This window comes from Physeter macrocephalus, chromosome 20 (genome assembly GCF_002837175.3).
Source record: "Physeter macrocephalus isolate SW-GA chromosome 20, ASM283717v5, whole genome shotgun sequence".
In the NCBI taxonomy this organism is placed as follows: Eukaryota; Metazoa; Chordata; class Mammalia; order Artiodactyla; family Physeteridae; genus Physeter; species Physeter macrocephalus.
Window position 1 is genome coordinate 6,810,560 of NC_041233.1, and position 16,512 is coordinate 6,827,071.

General features: G+C 44.6%; 1 protein-coding gene across 5 annotated transcripts in view; it reads left to right on the plus strand.

The window, feature by feature from the left end:
• EDARADD (EDAR associated via death domain) overlaps window positions 1–11,938 on the plus strand; it is a 57,876-nt gene extending 45,938 nt beyond the window's left edge. For 3 of the 5 annotated variants that reach the window (XM_028481385.2, XM_028481383.2, XM_028481384.2), the window contains exon 4: window positions 3,967–4,919. In XM_028481385.2, coding sequence (XP_028337186.1) covers window positions 3,967–4,349 — 383 coding nt within the window. In that variant the 3' untranslated portion in view covers window positions 4,350–4,919. Of the gene's footprint in view, window positions 1–3,966; window positions 4,921–11,882 lie in introns of those variants that run through there. The other 2 variants (XR_008616203.1, XM_007110464.3) reach the window with 2 other exon arrangements.
• The last annotated feature ends 4,574 nt before the right edge of the window (window positions 11,939–16,512 follow it).

Below are 16,512 nucleotides of genomic sequence, written 5' to 3' on the forward strand. Positions count from 1 at the left end.
TGGTGTAATACATTCTTGTTTTGCATTGGTGGAAAATGCCCAAGTCAAGTGTCAAAATATGACAAGTGAGGACCCTACTTGTTAGAGAATCTAAGTGAATCTAAGTTCTCAGGGCATTTAAGGTAAATGAGGAACAAAAACAACAACAAAAACCATACAGAATATCTCACTGCAAGGCAGAGTCAGGAGATGCAAACAAAATGATGGGATTCTGGGTGAGACAGCATTCTAGGCAGGAGCTGGGAGATTTCATGGAGGGGTGTATCTGAGGTGGGTTTTATAGAGTGGATGAAGTTCAGTAGCTGAAGGGAAGTCCAGTTAGAGGAAGTTCAGTGAAAGGGAGAGAGAAAGAAGAGAGATAGATAACTGATCAGAGAGAAAATACCAGAAAAGGCATGGAGGAAATCTTTGTTAATTTCCACCTATGCAACTGACAAAGATTTTTTAAAGTAATATTTGGTGCTGACAAAAGTGAAGTGAGATAAGCACCATCACTATACTCTGTTTGGAGTATAAATTGGTATAGCATTTATTTCTGGAAAGCAGTTTAGCGTATATGCGTTGATAGCCTAAAAATGCTCGTAACTTTTGGCCTAATAATCCCATTACTGGTGAGATGGTTAAAGATGTGCCCCAAAATTTTATATGTAAGGATCTGCATCGAATTGTTCCTGATAGTTATGAAAATATGGGAAAACCCTAAAACCCTAAATGTTCAAGTTTATACAAAATTCACAATTGTATATAATTTTAAAATGTTCTACACTGAGCTTATATTAGTTTTTTTCTTTTCATTTAATTAAACTTTGAAAAAAAGGAAAATACAGGTTGTCTTTTCAGGGAACTGAGTAGTCTCCCTTCTCTGGAGCCCAGATTATATTCAAGGAATTCATGGGGAATAGTAAGAGAGGTGTGGAGAGCTTCCAGGGGAGGCTGGGACCCTGGTAACTGGTTGGATAGAGAGAAGTCTGTAAAGGATGCTGGGGAACTGCAAGTGTAAATAGGGGACTTGAGGTGCTTTGGGTGCATAGCGGAAGAAATTTAAGTACTGTTTCGGGTCCTTTGAGTTGGAGGTGTCTTCTGAACATCAAGAGGCGCTTTCCAGTAGTCAGTTCTGGAGCCCAAGTGAGTGGGCAGGGCTGACCATTCATTTATTCACTCACTCATTCTGTCCACGTTGGTTAAGCATTTACTATATGCCGGGGGCTGTACTGGGTCCTGCGGATGCAGAAAGAAGGGTCTTCTATTCTAGTGGGAGAGTTTGGTAGAGGTTGTTGGGAGTGGAGAAGGTGACCAAAGGGAGAGAATGTGGAAGGGGAAAACTTTGGGCTGAGAACAGGGCTAGAGCGCTTCCTTGGAACTCCCAAGGACTCAGCAATGAGACAGGCTGGGATCTTAGCATATCAGGCTGACAAGAGAAGGGATGTGTCCAGGACCTGGCAGGGTATGCCTGGGGATATGGGGCTTGGCTTTCAGAAGGAACCTTCAGGGAAAACACAGCCTGCAGTGCAATAGACAGTGTCCAAAGGGGCAAAAGAGTCTTGGGCCCAGTTCCTGAGGCAGCCAGATCCAAGGGGAGCTGGTGTGATGGGGGCGTTAGCAGCAGCAGGAGGTCTGGGTGATCCTCAAAGGCAGGTGGCGATCTACTTCTCTGGACTTTTCTACCCCATCAGAACTGGACTCTGGCCCACAGTTGCAGTGTAGGGAACTGGGTCCACTCTCTACAGGGTTTGGCAAGAAGTTGGCTGGGTCAGATGCTGCTCAAAGCCAAAGAAGGTGAAGATTAAGAACATGATGAGGCATTGGAAGCAACAGGTTTTGAATTCTCCTTCTAGAAGTTTAATAGTAAATTGGGGCTTCCCTGGAGGGTGGTTAAGACTCCACACTTCCACTGCAGGGGCCGTGGGTTTGATCCCTGCTCAGGGAACTAAGATCCCACGTGCCGTGTGGTGTGGCCAAAAGAATGATAATAAATAAATACATTTTATAAAAACAGTAAATAAGAGTTAAGAGAAAGTCACTTCAGTGAGTTATGAAGCCAGAGGAGGGCAGTTTGAGGTTCTTATTTTTTATGATAGAGGAGCCCTGTACATATTTGTAGGTGAAGGAAAGAGAATCAGTAGAGTTGGGTGGCTGGAGATGAGGGGAAGGAAAGGAGATATTTGATGAAATAAATAAGGGAGATATTTGATGAAATAAATAAAGGAGATATTTGATGAAATAAAGCATGGGGAAAGAAGTAAGGGGTGGGCTCAAAGGCGTAAGTGAAGCTTGGCAAAGAGGAGGGTCACTGCAGTGCTAAGCCTTCTTTGTGCTAAACACATTTATTAATGTAATACATTGTTTTAGTTATCATAGAAATACACCACCACTAGAGAAAGTTTGGAAAATAGAAACATAATCCTACCACATTAACCACAACAGCTATTATTATTTTTGTACATTTCCTTCCATAGTAATATTAACAGAGACTTTTTCCATAGTTGTAATGAGTACATAAATTCCTCACATCTTGCGTTTTCCACTTAATGTGAGAGCACAAACATTTTCTAGGTTGCTACGTAGTCTTCATAATTACTTAAATAATATCCCATCAAGTAGTACGGTAATTTATTCCACTAGTCCCCTAACTTTTTAAACTGTTTTTTTAAAAATGGATAATATGATTAAACTGTAATTAAAATGTTCGTGCATATACATATTCTAGATGATCTCCTTAGGCTGGATTCTCAGAAGTTACATTAGTAGGTCAAAGAGAAGGAACACAATTTTCACGGCTCTTGTTATCTTTTACTGTGTGCTTGCCTCAAAATTGCTGGCTCTCAATTTTATAGTCACCAAAGTGAGTCCCTTTTTCTGAATTCTTTACTTTCCTAAACTGGGAAGTCCACACGGCTCAGTGTAGAAAAAGTCATCATAACCTCCCAGAATTTTCCAAGCCAGTGATCTCTAGTGTCACCTTTGGCTGTTAATGTCCCTGGTCAGAGGGGTCAGGAGACCCAGTGCTGTTGCATATTTTAAGTCGCTTGGGTTGCCATGCTGTACAGACCCTGCTTACAATTTTAGTATAACTGGTTTGCCTCTTACCTACTAACCTCTGACCTCTGACCTACTCACCACTTACCTACTAACTTCACCCTCCTGCTAACATGCTGCCGGGTACTGCATGAGGCCAAAGATGACCGATGGGGAAGGTTGTCCTTCCTCCGCACTGGGGCTGCTCTTGCCGAGGCTGAGCTCAAAACCACCCACTTGTCCCACCTGCTGCGCACCTCAGGGTGTTGGCTCCACTTCAAAGGCAGCCCCATGGGTGAAGAAAACAGAGATAAAGGCAAAGGCATGATAAGGTGGCCATAAATCTAAAAAGTAAGTTTTCTGGCATTATCCATTATCACTCATTTTCAAATACGCATATGGAGTGGATATTCCAGTTTTGGGTGTGTGTGTATTTTTTTTTTTTTTAAAGACCTTTTAAAGAATTATGCAATCCTTTACACCCTAACATGCTGTGCTAGGCATTAAGAAGCTGTCAGGGCTGACTTGTAACCTGGAAGGGCTGAGGGTTGAGGAGCAGGTGAGGAGGGCTGGTTTCCCGTGAGACGGAGAGTCTGACAGCCCTGGACTGGCAGTTTGCCCACGGAGAAAGCTCTGCTCCTCGGAGCCCTCGTTCTGGCCAGCAGCCTCACAGGTGCACAGCCTGGGCGACAGAGAGTCTCAGAAAGAAAGGAAAACTGGCTTTATAAAGTGTTGCCACCGCTTCCGGCAAAGCAGCCATCCTTGGCCATAAAGAAGAACACATTATTGGTGAGTATGTAGAAATGAGTCTCCTGAAATAGCTCTGTAAGATGCGCTGTTGTACTTACACTGACGCTATGAACCATTCAGCGGGGAAGTAAAGGACGGAAGAGATGAGTGCGCCTCTTGGGCCTCTTGCTGACACGTGGACCGTATCGTTTGTCCCCGCAGATATAAGCAAGGACGCATCCTGCGCAGAAAACTGTACCTGTTCCTCCTGCTTGCTCCTGGCCCCCACCATCAGCGACTTGCTCAATGACCAGGACTTACTAGACGTGATCAGGATAAAGCTGGATCCCTGTCACCCAACAGTCAAAAACTGGAGAAATTTCGCAAGCAAGTGGGGCATGCCCTACGATGAACTGTGTTTCCTGGAGCAGCGGCCCCAGAGCCCCACCTTGGAGTTCTTACTCCGGAACAGTCAGAGGACAGTGGGCCAGCTGATGGAGCTCTGCCGGCTCTACCACAGGGCCGATGTGGAGAAGGTTCTGCGCAGGTGGGTGGACGAAGAATGGCCCAGGAGGGGGCGTGGAGAGCACCCCAGGAACTTCTAGACCTCGGCTCCTTCTTTTTTTATTTTTATTTTTTGCCGTACGCGGGCCTCTCACTGTTGTGGCCTCTCCCGTTGCGGAGCACAGGCTCCAGACGCGCAGGCTCAGCGGCCATGGCTCACGGGCCCAGCCGCTCCCCGGCACATGGGATCTTCCCGGACCGGGGCACGAACCCGCGTCCCCTGCATCGGCAGGCGGACTCTCAACCACTGCGCCACCAGGGAAGCCCTGGGCTCCTTCTCATCGGCCTCTTCGGACATAGAGATGAGCACAGGTTAAGGAGCAATGTGAATCTGTTCTTTTTTAAGTTTAGGCGAAGGACGTGGGACAGTGGATCTTGGTTTTCCCCAAAGCTGGTGGTTTTGTGGAGGGTAGGGTATGTTTTTGGTGGTGGATTTTCCTTTAGTTTTGCACATCTGTTTTTATTTAATATTTGAATCTGGAATTGGGAAAAATATGTTGTAGGCTCCTATAGGGACCAGGGCCAAAGCGACAGAGTGGATTCGTGCCATGATGAAAATAAAAGTATCCTCTCCCTTAAAAACTGAAGACTGGGCTTCCCTGGTGGCGCAGTGGTTGAGAGTCCGCCTGCCGATGCAGGGGAACCGGGTTCGTGCCCCGGTCCGGGAGGATCCCACATGCCGCGGAGCGGCTGGGCCCGTGAGCCATGGCCGCTGGGCCTGCGCGTCTGGAGCCTGTGCTCCGCAGCGGGAGAGGCCACAGCAGTGAGAGGCCCGCGTACTGCAAAAACAAAAAACAAAAAACAAAAAAATCCTGAAGACTGAAGTCAGAACTAAAAGTCATCAACCACAAGATCCTTTATGATTAATGACACTCCCACAGCTTAGAAGAAAACCACAGAGAGAAGTTTCCCTTTAGTCTGTTGCTCTTTTTGTTGTAAAGTACTTAGGTGAATTCACAGGCTACTGGCATTGCGTGGTGATACTCTTCAGGACACATGCCATCTTTCTTATTCAAATACTTGTATAATCTGTGCACTATCAAAGAGGACTTCGCTTGAGTGTTTTTGAAAGAAATGCAAAAACCGATGGTGATTGGGAGGACAGAGTCAGGAGTTAGCAGGGTAATAAGGACCGTGGGAAAGGTGTTGACAAAGAGTAGGCCCTTTCGGTACCCTTGGCTTTTTAAAAATTAATTTAATTTTTACTTTTATGTCTTGTATATCAGGCTGAGTGTTTCACCCCCGAGAGAAAGCTCAGTTAAGAAATAAAAACTACCTGGTCTGTGGGTGAAATGCAACCCTGTCTAGCACCTTCTACCCCGCCTTAAAACAGGGCCCAGTAATACTGCACAGCACTTTAGCGAAGAAAGAGAAATCTTTACTGGTGATACTGGGAAGGAAGCTATGCATTAAAACCTAAATTTCAAAGGATTTTAAACCAAGTGAAAAATTGGGTCCAAAGACTATCCCCTGTTCTCATTTGATGGTTTACTGTGGAAGGTGGTGTCCATGGGAGCGTTTGTTATTAGAGAGAATTTTCTAGGTTTGGGGCGTGGGCGGGGGGAGGGAGAGAGAAGCCTTGGTTTACTTGACGATTTCATAGAAGTGCTATTTGGTTTTGGCTCTAGGTTTAGAAAATTAAGGCACTTTGTCCAATTTGGGAGGATTCTGTTTAAATCCCTGACTAAAATAAGCAAAAATGATGAATGACATTGATTGGAGTACAAGGGAGATTAGGATTAACTCAAAAGAAAGTTGTTTCCTAAACCACTGACATTTTTTCCCACTAGCAGTTACAGCAGTTTTTATGAGGTTGCTGGTATATAGTCAGCCTCACCGTCAAATGTAAACTCTAAACTTGCAAGAGACTTACTCATCACTTCTGATTCAGTCAGTGCCAGTCACACCTAGCTCGTCTTGTCAGATTTAGCAGGTAAATGTCAGGTTTATCCAAAGATGTACTCTAAGTAACAGCCAGGAATAAAATGTAGAGATTTAAAAAAATGAAGTCTTTTGCAACTTGACGCCCAGTGAGTGGTTGCTACGTATTAATTGTCAGCCGTGTTCCAGGCACCGTACAGAGCGTGTAAGGGCGCTCTTATCTTCTAGGAGTTTGATTTTATGTACCATGTTCTCATTAGGCTACATGTGACATGTTCTCATGTGTTAGCCCAGAATGTACTGTGGGAAAGTATAGGTGAGCCTTTGGCATTTATTATGGACATTTTAGGGAAATGGAACTGAAAGGTTGTGATTATTTAGTGTTTTGTGGTACCAGACCCTCCTTGCATCCTGACACCACCTTGGGATAGAAGGAGCGGGTCCTAGCCTGACAGATGTCCCTGCTCGCTGCTGCCTGGCCAGGAGCCACCAGAAAGTCCCTTCCCTCCCCTTGCAGCTGGGGACTCCCTGCACTTCTCCCTTCACAGTCCTCTCCACCCAGACAGACTTTTCACCTCAGCTCAGCCCCAGCCTGCGGGGTCTGTGACCACCTTAGAGGCAGTGGGGGAGGGGAGAGGGCAGAGAATGGGAGGGAAAAACCCTTTCTGCTCCTTTCCCCAGCCTGCGCCTTCCTTCTCACCCTCCACGCCTTGACCTCCAGATGGCACCTCCACCCCCAGCTTGAGCGTCATGCGGTGGAGGGAAGGTGGGAAGGCTTCCCTTATTTCCACAGTCTCCCTCCACCTGCAATAATGAAGGGCAGCCTGGGAGGAGGCGATGGAAGGGCCACTCTTGGTGGTCAGAACGGCAGCTGAAGGAGATGGGCTTCTGACTCCCTCCAATAGGGCCACAGCTGCAAATAAAAACCAAGAACCAGTTCCTAACATCCCCGACTTGAAATCCAGAAAATGATGAAAAATTTCTCATGGACACACTGTTGGTGATCAGGCTCTGTAGAATGGACAGTTCTATGCTTCACAAATTCCTGAATTAACAGCTTTGTGTGGGCTGACTTGGGGACACTGGTCCCTACTGGCACTGCTTCTGTGGGACATGTTTCCAAAATTCCAAACTTCAGACTTCAGTCTCAAAACTGACTTTAGGCAGAATTTATCCTCATAGATTTCTTGAACATGGCTCTTGTTCATAAGTGTCAGCTGAACTTATCTTTGGGTTGGATCAAAAACGTTAAGACACAGAATTCAGGTGGATTAGCTATGGGCACAGGTAAGCACGCTCCTTTTTTTTTTTTTTTTTTTTTTTTTTTGGCTGCATTGGGTCTTCTTTGCAGTGCGCGGGCTTCTCATTGCGGTGGCTTCTGTTGCTGCGGAGCACGGGCCCTAGGGCATGTGAGCTTCAGTAGTTGCAGCGTGTGGGCTCAGTAGTTGTGGCTCGCGGGCTCTAGAGTGCAGGCTCAGTAGTTGTGGCGCACGGGCTCAGTTGCTCCGCGGCATGTGGGATCTTCCTGGACCAAGGATCGAACCCATGTCCCCTGCATTGGCAGGCAGATTCTTAACCACTGCGCCACCAGGGAAGTCCTGTCCTTTATATTCAGGAATTACAGGAAAACCGTGAGACCACAGAGCACCACCCACTCATCTCTCCATTTGGCGGCATTAGTTTGAAAGCCCTGATGGCTAATAATTTCCATCACTGGCTATGAAAGCTTAAATTTCTATTATAATTGCATAAGGGGACGTGCCAGGGTAGAAGGGATTTTTTTTTAATATGGGATTTGATAAAATGTTGTTTTAATTTCACTCTACCATTATTTGCTCATATTGACATCTGTATCTGTTGGCATTTACCTTATGAAAAGTTTTAATTATTAAGAGTATGATATTAGCAGAGAGAGATTTAACCAAACATTGTTTTTAATTAAAGTTCATTCGGATTCTAGACCTTGACCAAATGGAGGATGGCTTTTATTTGTGTTACATACAGAAATATCAAAAGTAAGTCTCAACTAAAGTAGAACTATAATTCAATTGTGAAATAACCCAAAATAACTTTGTTTAAAGTTAATTTTTAGCAAATAAATACTGTAAAAGCATAAATATGCTGATATTGGGTTGGACAAAAAGTGCCTTTGGTTTTTAAGTAAAAATAAAGGACACATTTTTCATTTTCACCAAAAACTTTATTGAGTAACATATTCACCCTTTTGTTTCACTATCTTCTGCCATTTTTCAGGCAACTTCATAATTCCATCTTCCCAAAACTTTTTATCTTTTTGAGCAAAGAACTGTTCCATGTGCCTTTTACAGTCTTCCAGGGGATTGAAGTTTTTTCCATTAAGAGAATTTTGTAAAGACCTAAATAAATGGGGCTTCCCTGGTGGTGCAGTGGTTAAGAATCCGCCTGCCAATGCAGGGGACACGGGTTTGATCCTTGGTCCGGGAAGATCCCACATGCCGCGGAGCAACTAAGCCCGTGTGCCACAACTACTGAGCCTGCACTCTAGAGCCTGCGAGTCACAACTACTGAGCTCATACGCCACAACTACTGAAGCCCACATGCCTTAGGGCCCGTGCTCCACAACAAGAGAAGCCACCGCAATGAGAAGCCCATGCACCACAACAAAGAGTAGCCCCCGCTCACTGCAACTAGAGAAAGCCCACACGCAGCAATGAAGACCCAACGCAGCCAAAAATAAATAAATAACTATATGAATTTTTTTTAAAAAAGACCTAAATAAATGGAAATCTGAAGGTGCAATGTCTGGTGAATACAGTGAATGAATCAGAACTTCCCAGCCAAGCTGTAACAGTTTTTGCCTGGTCATCAAAGAAACATGCGGTCTTGCGTTATCCTGATGGAAGAGTATGCATTTTTTGTTGACTAATTCTGGACGCTTTTCGTCGAGTGCTGCTTTCATTTGGTCTAACTGGGAGCAGTACTTGTTGGAATTAATCGTTTGGCTTTCCAGAAGGAGCCCATAATAGAGGACTCCCTTCCAATCCCACCATATACACAGCATCACCTTCTTTGGATGAAGACCGGCCTTTGCTGTGGTTGGTGGTGGTCCATTTCGCTTGCCCCACGATCTCCTCCATTCCACATTGTTGTACAGTATCCACTTTTGATCGCCCGTCACAATTTGTTTTAAAAACGGAACGTTCTCATTACTTTAAGTAGAGAATCTCATGCAGAAATACAGTCAAGAAGGTTTTTTTTCACTTATATGGAACCCAAACATCAAAGCAATTAACATAAGCGAGCTGGTGCAAATGATTTTCAGTGCTTGATTTGGTTATTTTGAGTATGTCGACTATCTCCCGCGTGGTATAATGTTGATCTCAATTAATGTCTCGATTTGATCGCTATCAACTTCAACTGGTCTACCTGACCGTGGAGCATCGTCCAGCGAGAAATCTCCAGCACGAAACTTCACGAACCACTTTTGACATGTTCGATCAGTCACAGCACCTTTTCCCTACACTGCACAAATCTTTTTGTGCATTTCCATGCATTTTTACTTTTCTTGAAATAGTAAAGCATAATATGCTGAAAATGTTGCTTTTTTCCTTCCATCTTCAATATTAAAATGGCTACACAAAAATTCACCAATTTTGATAAGTCTTTTTTAAGCACGCTGATATGACAGCTGTCACATACAATCTAACAAAATTGTTTCGAATGGAGTTAAAGACAGCTAAGTGCTACTAGAGCCATCTTACGGAAAAAAACCGAGCGAACCTTTTGGCCAACCCAATACTTTACAAAGGCAAAAGTGGAAAGAAAGGAAATTATTTAAGTTCATTAATACTTAAGAGCTTTGGGCTTCCCTGGTGGCACAGTGGTTAAGAATCCGCCTGCCAATGCAAGGGACATGGGTTGAGCCCTGGTCCGGGAAGATCCCACATGCTGCAGAACAACTAAGTCCATGTGCTGTAACTACTGAGCCTCTGCTCTAGAGCCTGCGAGCCACAACTACTGAGCCCACATGCCACAACTACTGAAGCCCGCACGTCTAGAGCCCGTGCTCCACTAGAGAAGCCACTGCAATGAGAAGCCTGTGCACCGCAATGAAGAGAAGAGTAGCCCCCGCTCGCCGCAACTAGAGAAAGCCCGTGCACAGCAACGAAGACCCAATGCAGCCAAAAACAAATAAATTAAATAAATAAATTTATATTAAAAAAATACTTAAGAGCTTTGCTTATTATACTGTCTGTAGGCATCCATGTTAAATTGACCACATTATGAACTAAACTGTTTCTGATGAGGTCCTTTTGCTATTAGAAGGATGAAATCTCTTTAGCTAAGTTCCGAGATACACTCTTTTAAATAAAACTCCCATCTGCAATATTATGATGTTGTGTGATGAGGCTCTATGTAATAAGCATTTTATTTGGTTGCAATAGAAAATTTCTACTTGCAAGGGAATGGAAAGCAAAGCTGTTTTAGACACCACACACCCCCAGGACATATACACACAGAGGAAGACTCAAGTGGAAGGTAGACAAAAATAAAGCACAGGGTTATTTAAAATTATAAGATTTAAAATTGTTAGGGCTTCAATTGTATGCCAGGATTGCCCATCAATATTTCAGATAACTTATATGAACGAGTCTTCCATTTTTGTGACACTAAATAATAAGTACTCAATAATATAGAGGAATTCCCTGGTGGTCCAGTTGTCAGGACTCTGTGCTTCCACTTCAGGGGCCCCGGGTTCAATCCCTGGTCGGGGAACTAAGATCCTGCAAGCCACCTGGCGAGGCAAAAAAGAAACAAAAAATATATATATAGGAAATGCATGGTAATAGACAAAAGATGCTGCACCTCTGTTTTTTTCTGAATAGTAGTTTTAATGTGGTACTGCCCTCTGCTGGAGGATGAAATCTATTCACATCCTTTCAGGCTTGTTTAAGACCAGCCTAGAACCAACCTTCTATTGATTATTGGTTTTATGTTAGAACCCTTAGAAGTAGCCCCACTAAAAGATAGGAAGAGTGCAGTTATTTTACAAATTGACAAATATTAGAAGTGGAGTGGGGCCTGCGTGATTGAGATGAGGGTTCCGTTCCCCTGGAGGTCCCCATCATGACATCACCCGTCATTCAGATGAAATGTGTAACAGGCAACTCTAATAACAGTTTCTCACTCTGGGGATTCTTCCTAAACACTCAGAAGGACTTTTCTTCTGTGGAGATTTAAGGTTAGCTGTCTGTGGATAGTTAGTCTCTGGCTTTCAATTTAATGATACTCCGTCTTTAACATCATGAGAATAGTGGCTTCTATGCAAAAAGACAAAGGGCTCGATCTCCCTCAGTTACAGCAGACTTCAACCAGGAGCACTAGACTTTCCTCTTCCTCTATGATATATGATAGAAAAACACATTATTTTAAATACAGTCCTAATAACTAGGTCTAGCAAATGTTCTTTCCCTTTTGCAGATGAATGAATATGGTTCATTTAGTTTTGAGCCATGACTATCCTCCTTATAACATTTTTTCCACATCTGCCCTCTCTGTTCTAGAATTTTCCTCTCCTCCAGGTCCATGTTTCTGCTCTGTGTGTTGCTTGTTTTAGAGCCGTTTCCTCACTCCTTGAATCCGATTTCTTCTATATGCCTGTGGCCTTCTCTCTCCCAGCTACGGGCTAACATCAGCTTCCTTTTTTCACTTAGACACGCAGAAGCAATTTGTTGGATTGTCTTTCATATTTAATGACACTTTGGCCCTAAGAACGTTGAAACTGTTTTCTGCCCTTGTAACTGAAACATACGGAACTGCGTGCACCCAAGGAACTGACTGAGAAACAGTTTCCCTCTTTGTTCTATGATTTCCTACCTGGGAATTCCAACTCCACCTTCTGAACCGTGTTCACTTGGGTATAAATGGATGAGAGGGTAAGTCTTGCTTCCCTCATGTTTAGAGGGTCACGGCCGTGACGCTGATCCAAGTGCCAGGTGAGTGGGGGGCCACACCTGGGGGTCCAGATCACCCAGAGGAAGACCCACAGCAGAGGAGGAGAGGCTGTTCTCTCTCTCCCCGTGGCCATGTTTAGCTGAGGATGCCTTCTGGAAATCACTCCACAGCTGAATCGAAGAGATCAAAGCAGTCCACGGTGCCACTCGAAACGAAATGATTGAGTTTATCAACCCTTTTGGAAATGTAGAGGGTAAGCTTCTCATGGCTTCCTGAGCTGGGCCTTGCTCTTCTGTTTGATGTCACCGCCAGTGACCATTTTCCTTTGAGGCTTACCCTTGGAAGCTCCATGGGGGACACTTCTTCAGCTGTGCTTTTAAACGACTGAGTTTTTGTGATCCTTTCTATATCTTCGTGCTGTACTTTTTAAGCTGCCTTCATTTTGATGTCCTGCATGATTTTACGTTTTCTTTATAAATAGAAATTATTTTAAACTGTAATAATGGGTGCTACAAAATTAAATTGATGTCAACCATATCTCTAATTGGTGCTTTTATGCAGATTTCTAACACAGTCGTTGATTCATGTGTTCTCTCGGTCAGTGTTCAGTCAGAAACCTAGTGACTTTCTAAAATGCATCCCGGGGATGCAAAGATAAACAACACCTTCCTACCCTCCAGGAACCTTAGGCGAGGGAGAGTCATTGTACACGATGAGAGATGTTCCTGGAGAAAATGCCACACCCGTCCAGGAACGGGCAGAACAAAGTGAGAATCACTGACGTAGAAAGAAAGACAAGTAAATAAGCAGCCTGACGAAGTGCTTCAGATGCTGTGATATCTGTATGTGAAGGGCGGTTTCATGGTTACTTTCCGCCTCTCCTAACTTTAGCTCTCCGGTCCAGGCTTGTCCTCTGAGCTGCCAGACACCCACAACTACCAGCCTGACATCTCCACGCACGCGGATGTTTTCCAGGCGCCTCAAACCCAACCCGTCCTAAAGGGAACCCATGACTCTTCCGTCCAAACTTGTTCCTCACCAGAGTTCCCTGTCGTACCATCCACCTCGTTTCTAAGTCCTCATCAAATCCCCCTCTCCACCCCTCTCTCTTCCACCTCCCAAATATCTCTTAAATCTCTTCCCTCCCCTCCATCCTCATGACTGTCCTCGCCCAAGCAGCCACCCTTTCTCACCCGATGACGGTCTCCCTAGTGGCTTCCATGCAGTGGACGGATCCTGCCGTCCCCACATTAACGCCTTCGATGGGTTCCCCTTGAAGGTCAAGTCCCAACTTGGCGGTGTGGCCTCCAAGGCCCCGTGACTTTCCTGTGTGGCACGTCATCGTGCTTCGCTCGCCCACAGCTCCTGACGCTGCAGCCACACGGAACTGCGAGGTCCTCTTGGCCATCGTTCCCTTCCCACCCAAGACGTCACCGCGAGCTGCCTCATCTGCCCCGTCCACACCCTGGCTACACTCAGACCTGGACACACCAGCCTTCCCTAGCTCAGCCTCCTCAGCCCCCAGGTCTCACCGTGAACACCACTTTCTCAGGGAAAGGGTACCTGACTCCCACGCTTGGATGCCTTCCTGTCATTCACCCCGTAGCACTCATCCCAATAGTAATAACTTGATTACTGGTCTCACCCCTGCCCGACTGCAAACCCCAGAGGGCAGGGGTCTTGTTCGCTGATCACTCTGTATCATCAGCACCCTCTGATCCAGAAGCAACTGGAAATATGCTGAAAAAATGAAATGGAACTAATGAATTAAGAGACTCTAAATAAAGCAAAAACTTTTTTTTTTTATTTTTACAATATCATGGTCCTTGAGGAGGAAAAATGCTTATAAATATAAATACAAAATGAGGGGTTTTACGTACCAAACCATGAATGCTTCTCGGACATGGGGAGCTTTTATTTTAATGAGGTTCAACCCCTTTCGTTCATTTTCTGGGCTTCAAAGATCAAAGCAAAAATGTTCCAGAATTAGATGGTAGTGAATCTTGCACAACGTTGTGAATATGCTAAAAAGCACCTGAATTGTACACCTTAAAATGCTTAACGGGGTGAATTTTATGTTATGTGAATTGTATCCCAAATGGGAAAAAAAAAACCCAAAAAACATAAAAAATAACCAAAGCAAGGGAGGGAGACGCAAGAGGGAAGAGATATGGGGGTATATGTATATGTATAGCTGATCCACTTTGTTATACAGCAGAAACTAACACACCATTGTAAAGCAATTATACTCCAATAAAAACGTTTAAAAAAAAAATAACCAAAGCTGCTCCCACAGGGGAGAGTAAGGCAGAAACAGCAGCTCCCAGCTCAGAGCCAGGCGTCTGTGGCTGAGGGGAGTGGGGTGAAGGCGGAGGGCTAAGTGAGGAAGAGGCTGGTCTTGAAACCTGTGAAGACTGCTCGGTGAGTCCGACCAAACAATGCGCCTTCCGTCCCCTCGGTGACAGCTACGACATGAGAGCGCTCTGGGCCCCTGCTGTCCTCTGGGTGAAGATCCTGCTCCTCAGACAGTCTGTGGAGCTAGGGACCCTGCTCCAAATACCACCATCCATCTAACCTCTTTGCCCTGCCGCCCTCTCCCGGGACAGCACAGGCCAAAACACCGACGAGGCCAAAGTGATCAGGGCAGTAGCTGTTGGATTGGGCCGAGTTACAGAAAATCATCATATGTTTGCTGTGGACTCAGTAAATAACAACATGGGAGAACCAACCGGACCAGGTAAATGAAGAGAAATAAATGGCAAAAATTGGTTCTTCCTCTACATGTATGTCTCTGAAACAAGCCAGATCAAAAAAAGGGTTATTTTTCTGGAGTGACCAATTCAGACAGATTTTACCTCTTTTAGATGATTTCTGTTTCTAGTTTTAATGTTAAAAAGACACTAATAGAGGAATTCCCTGGCGGTCCAGTGGTTAAGACTCTGAGCTTCCACTGCAGGGGGTGCAGGTTCTATCCCTGGTGGGGGAACTAACACCCCGTGTGTGGTGTGGCCAAAAAAATTAAAAAGACACTCATAGAAGAAATCACGTTAGTTCAGTCAACAAACATTTACTGAGCGTTTACTGTGGTCAGGCCCTCAGCTCATTTCTGAGAATGCAATGACAGCTCTTGACAGCCCCTCAAGGGACCAACAAGTCCAGGAATGAAGACAGACAAGAAGACAGGCAACTGTCGTGTTGGGAAGCTAAAGGTTATCTTTGATAGCTAGAATTTAGAATTTCTAGTTGTTTCAGTCAGTATCTTTTTGGAGAAACAAATGGTAAGTTCTATCAGGGAAATTTAACAAGGGAACTAATTACAAGAGTTAAAGGAAACCAGTGAGGAGCTAACAGATGTAGGCATCTTTAGGTCTAAAGGAGGAAGGTGAGGGAGAGGTCAGTGGGGACATGGCTTGGCAGCTCATTTCTGTCTTTTGGGGGTTTTTTGGGCCATGCCACACGACTTGCAGGATCTCAGTCCCCAGCGAGGGGTCGAACCCTCGCCTTCCACAGTGAAAGCGCAGAGTCCTAACCACTGGACTGCCAGGGAATTCCCTGGTAGCTCATTTCTTTTTAGCACCGATTATCTGGTTGTAACACAGTTTATTTAACCACTCACCTACTGAGGGACGTCTTGTTTGCTTCCAAGCTTTGGCAGTTATAAATACAGTTATACTGCTGTGTAAACATTTATGTGCAGCTTTTTGTGTAGACATAAGTTTTCAGCTTCTTTGAGCAAATACCAGGAAGTGAAATTGCTGGATCATATGGTAAGAGTAAGTTTAGTTTGGTCAGAAACTGCTGAACTGTCTTCCAAAGAGGCTCTACCGTGTTGCATTCCCACCAGCAATATATGAGAGTTCCTGTTGCTCCACAACCTCACCAGCATTTGGTGTTGTTAGTGTTCCAGCTTTTGGCCGTTCTAATAGGTACGTAGTGTTATTTCATTGTTGTTTTAATTTGCATTGTCCTGATGACATATGATGTAGCGCATCTTTTCGTATGCTTATTGGCCATCTGCACGTCCTCTTCTGTGAGGTATCTGCTCAAGTCTTTTGCCTGTTTCAAAATCAGGTTGTTCATTTCTTATTATTGAGTTTTAATAGTTCTTTGTATATTTTGGTGTCTATTGAGGTCTTTGACCCATTTTTTTTTAACATCTTTATTGGAGTATAACTGTTTTACAATAGTGTGTTAGTTTCTCCTTTACAACAAAGTGAATCAGTTATACATATACATATGTTCGCATATCTCTTCCCTCTTGCGTCTCCCTCCCTCCCACCCTCCCTATCCCACCCCTCTCATGGTCACAAAGCACAGAGGTGATCTCCCTGTGCTATGCGGCAGCTTCCCACTAGCTATCTAATTTACATTTGGTAGTGCATACATGTC